A 5,000-nucleotide genomic window follows, 5' to 3' on the forward strand; every position below is an offset into this window, starting at 1 on the left:
TGGACAGATGTTCCTTCAGAGCGTCACCCACATGTTTGGCCACACCTGGAAAACACAGCGAAAAACACACAGCAGTTACAGTGACCCTCGAGGGGTCGTGACCTCTCACTGCAGGGCGTGTGTGTGTGTGTGTTTAGAGACGCTGTGTGTATGTAAACACTAATAAAATACTTCGACCTGATCTTTAAACTCAAATGACTGTCATTATGATGAGAGTTAATCCTGTAACTGCTGCTGTACACACACACACACACACACACACACACACACACACACACACACACACACACACACACACACACACACACACACACACACACACACACACACACACACACACACACACACACACACACACACACACACACACACACACACACACACACACACACACACACACACACCTTAAGAAACCCACTCTAAATCCAGCACTTTTATAAAACTACAGACTGGTATCCCTTCTCCCAATTATTGCTAAAACACTTGAACGAGTCGTTTTCAACCAAGTCTCTACCTTTCTTACACACAACCACCAGTGTGGTTTCAGAAGCGTCACTCAACTGAGTCTGCCCTGCGCGTGTGAGCGAGCGAGTGTGTGTGTGTGTGTGTGTGTGAGTGTGTGTGTGTGTGTGTGTGAGCAAGCGAGTGTGTGTCAGTGAGCAAGCGAGTGTGTGTGAGTGTGAGTGTGTGTGTGTGTGTGTGTCTTAAGGGGATTTATATTAAAATATTTTCAGCTGACAAAAAAGTTTTGGAGTCGACCGTTAGTTTTGCTAGTAGCTTGTGTTTTATAAGGTTGATCAGTGAAACCAATTGTAAACTATGTTCTTCCTGGTTTTCCAACACAAATATAAAAGCATTCTTAAAATCAAAATACATTTATTGGAGAAGAAAAATGACTGAAAAATTGCTCAAAATGAAGCGAGTTTGTGCTTAACAAAGAACAGATATCTGTCAATGGGGTCAGAAAAATAAACAATTCAAAGAACTACTAGAAAACTATAGACAGTCTATATATATATATATATATATATATATATACATACATACATACATACTGTCTGTGTATATATATATATATATATATATATATATATAAACATATATAATATATCTATAACTATATATCTGTCACTCAGAAACATGGTTTATCCCATCACTGTTATCATCTAGATACTGGAGTGCCTCAGGGCTCAGTGCTGGGGCCGCTTCTCTTCTCCATTTACATGTCATCACTAGTGTCTGTCATTCAGAAACATGGTTTATCCCATCACTGTTATCATCTAGCTACTGGAGTGCCTCAGGGCTCAGTGCTGGGACCGCTTCTCTTCTACATCTACATGTCATCACTAGGATCTGTCATTCAGAAACATGGTTTATCCCATCACTGTTATCATCTAGCTACTGGAGTGCCTCAGGGCTCAGTGCTGGGACCGCTTCTCTTCTACATCTACATGTCATCACTAGGATCTGTCATTCAGAAACATGGTTTATCCCATCACTGTTATCATCTAGCTACTGGAGTGCCTCAGGGCTCAGTGCTGGGACCGCTTCTCTTCTACATCTACATGTCATCACTAGGATCTGTCATTCAGAAACATGGTTTATCCCATCACTGTTATCATCTAGCTACTGGAGTGCCTCAGGGCTCAGTGCTGGGACCGCTTCTCTTCTCCATCTACATGTCATCACTAGTGTCTGTCATTCAGAAACATGGTTTATCCCATCACTGTTATCATCTAGCTACTGGAGTGCCTCAGGGCTCAGTGCTGGGACCGCTTCTCTTCTCCATCTACATGTCATCACTAGTGTCTGTCATTCAGAAACATGGTTTATCCCATCACTGTTATCATCTAGCTACTGGAGTGCCTCAGGGCTCAGTGCTGGGACCGCTTCTCTTCTCCATCTACATGTCATCACTAGTGTCTGTCATTCAGAAACATGGTTTATCCCATCACTGTTATCATCTAGCTACTGGAGTGCTTCAGGGCTCAGTGCTGGGACCGCTTCTCTTCTCCATCTACATGTCATCACTAGTGTCTGTCATTCAGAAACATGGTTTATCCCATCACTGTTATCATCTAGCTACTGGAGTGCTTCAGGGCTCAGTGCTGGGACCGCTTCTCTTCTCCATCTACATGTCATCACTAGTGTCTGTCATTCAGACACATGGTTTATCCCATCACTGTTATCATCTAGCTACTGGAGTGCCTCAGGGCTCAGTGCTGGGACCGCTTCTCTTCTCCATCTACATGTCATCACTAGTGTCTGTCATTCAGAAACATGGTTTATCCCATCACTGTTATCATCTAGCTACTGGAGTGCTTCAGGGCTCAGTGCTGGGACCGCTTCTCTTCTACATCTACATGTCATCACTAGTGTCTGTCATTCAGAAACATGGTTTATCCCATCACTGTTATCATCTAGCTACTGGAGTGCTTCAGGGCTCAGTGCTGGGACCGCTTCTCTTCTCCATCTACATGACATCACTAGTGTATGTCACTCAGAAACATGGTTTATCCCATCACTGTTATCATCTAGATACTGGAGTGCCTCAGGGCTCAGTGCTGGGTCCGCTTCTCTTCTCCATCTACATGTCATCACTAGGATCTGTCATTCAGAAACATGGTTTATCCCATCACTGTTATCATCTAGATACTGGAGTGCCTCAGGGCTCAGTGCTGGGTCCGCTTCTCTTCTCCATCTACATGTCATCACTAGTGTCTGTCATTCAGAAACATGGTTTATCCCATCACTGTTATCATCTAGATACTGGAGTGCCTCAGGGCTCAGTGCTGGGACCGCTTCTCTTCTCCATCTACATGTCATCACTAGTGTCTGTCATTCAGAAACAGGGTTTTTCCCATCACTGTTATCATCTAGATACTGGAGTGCCTCAGGGCTCAGTGCTGGGACCGCTTCTCTTCTCCATCTACATGTCATCACTAGTGTCTGTCATTCAGAAACATGGTTTATCCCATCACTGTTATCATCTAGATACTGGAGTGCTTTAGGGCTCAGTGCTGGGACCGCTTCTCTTCTACATCTACATGTCATCACTAGGATCTGTCATTCAGAAACATGGTTTATCCCATCACTGTTATCATCTAGCTACTGGAGTGCCTCAGGGCTCAGTGCTGGGGCCGCTTCTCTTCTCCATCTACATGTCATCACTAGTGTCTGTCATTCAGAAACATGGTTTATCCCATCACTGTTATCATCTAGATACTGGAGTGCCTCAGGGCTCAGTGCTGGGACCGCTTCTCTTCTCCATCTACATGTCATCACTAGTGTCTGTCATTCAGAAACATGGTTTATCCCATCACTGTTATCATCTAGATACTGGAGTGCCTCAGGGCTCAGTGCTGGGACCGCTTCTCTTCTCCATCTACATGTCATCACTAGTGTCTGTCATTCAGAAACATGGTTTATCCCATCACTGTTATCATCTAGATACTGGAGTGCCTCAGGGCTCAGTGCTGGGACCGCTTCTCTTCTCCATCTACATGTCATCACTAGGATCTGTCATTCATAAACATGGTTTATCCCATCACTGTTATCATCTAGCTACTGGAGTGCCTCAGGGCTCAGTGCTGGGTCCGCTTCTCTTCTACATCTACATGTCATCACTAGTGTCTGTCATTCAGAAACATGGTTTATCCCATCACTGTTATCATCTAGATACTGGAGTGCCTCAGGGCTCAGTGCTGGGACCGCTTCTCTTCTCCATCTACATGTCATCACTAGTGTCTGTCATTCAGAAACATGGTTTATCCCATCACTGTTATCATCTAGATACTGGAGTGCCTCAGGGCTCAGTGCTGGGTCCGCTTCTCTTCTCCATCTACATGTCATCACTAGTGTCTGTCATTCAGAAACATGGTTTATCCCATCACTGTTATCATCTAGATACTGGAGTGCCTCAGGGCTCAGTGCTGGGACCGCTTCTCTTCTACATCTACATGTCATCACTAGTGTCTGTCATTCAGAAACAGGGTTTTTCCCATCACTGTTATCATCTAGATACTGGAGTGCCTCAGGGCTCAGTGCTGGGACCGCTTCTCTTCTCCATCTACATGTCATCACTAGTGTCTGTCATTCAGACACATGGTTTATCCCATCACTGTTATCATCTAGCTACTGGAGTGCCTCAGGGCTCAGTGCTGGGACCGCTTCTCTTCTCCATCTACATGTCATCACTAGTGTCTGTCATTCAGAAACATGGTTTATCCCATCACTGTTATCATCTAGCTACTGGAGTGCCTCAGGGCTCAGTGCTGGGACCGCTTCTCTTCTCCATCTACATGTCATCACTAGTGTCTGTCATTCAGAAACATGGTTTATCCCATCACTGTTATCATCTAGCTACTGGAGTGCCTCAGGGCTCAGTGCTGGGACCGCTTCTCTTCTACATCTACATGTCATCACTAGTGTCTGTCATTCAGAAACATGGTTTATTCCATCACTGTTATCATCTAGCTACTGGAGTGCCTCGGGGCTCAGTGCTGGGACCGCTTCTCTTCTACATCTACATGTCATCACTAGTGTCTGTCAATCAGAAACATGGTTTATCCCATCACTGTTATCATCTAGCTACTGGAGTGCCTCGGGGCTCAGTGCTGGGACCGCTTCTCTTCTACATCTACATGTCATCACTAGTGTCTGTCATTCAGAAACATGGTTTATTCCATCACTGTTATCATCTAGCTACTGGAGTGCCTCAGGGCTCAGTGCTGGGACTGCTTCTCTTCTCCATCTACATGTCATCACTAGTGTCTGTCATTCAGAAACATGGTTTATCCCATCACTGTTATCATCTAGCTACTGGAGTGCCTCAGGGCTCAGTGCTGGGACCGCTTCTCTTCTCCATCTACATGTCATCACTAGTGTCTGTCATTCAGAAACATGGTTTATCCCATCACTGTTATCATCTAGCTACTGGAGTGCCTCAGGGCTCAGTGCTGGGACCACTTCTCTTCTACATCTACATGTCATCACTAGTG

General features: G+C 45.0%; 1 protein-coding gene across 3 annotated transcripts in view; it reads right to left on the bottom strand.

Annotated features, from left to right (window-relative positions):
* trpm7 (transient receptor potential cation channel, subfamily M, member 7) overlaps window positions 1-5,000 on the bottom strand; it is a 75,989-nt gene that overhangs the window by 53,024 nt on the left and 17,965 nt on the right. For all 3 annotated transcript variants that reach the window (XR_008805777.1, XM_056242784.1, XM_056242783.1), the window contains exon 6: window positions 1-45. This exon is cut by the window's left edge and continues 80 nt beyond it. Coding sequence is in view for 2 of the 3 variants with exons in the window: in XM_056242784.1 (XP_056098759.1) it covers window positions 1-45 (45 nt within the window). In the remaining variant the exon portion in view is untranslated. The remainder of the gene's footprint in view (window positions 46-5,000) is intronic.

The sequence above is a fragment of the Rhinichthys klamathensis genome, unplaced genomic scaffold (assembly GCF_029890125.1).
Source record: "Rhinichthys klamathensis goyatoka isolate OS25496 unplaced genomic scaffold, OSU_Roscu_1.1 h1tg000752l_1, whole genome shotgun sequence".
In the NCBI taxonomy this organism is placed as follows: domain Eukaryota; kingdom Metazoa; phylum Chordata; class Actinopteri; order Cypriniformes; family Leuciscidae; genus Rhinichthys; species Rhinichthys klamathensis.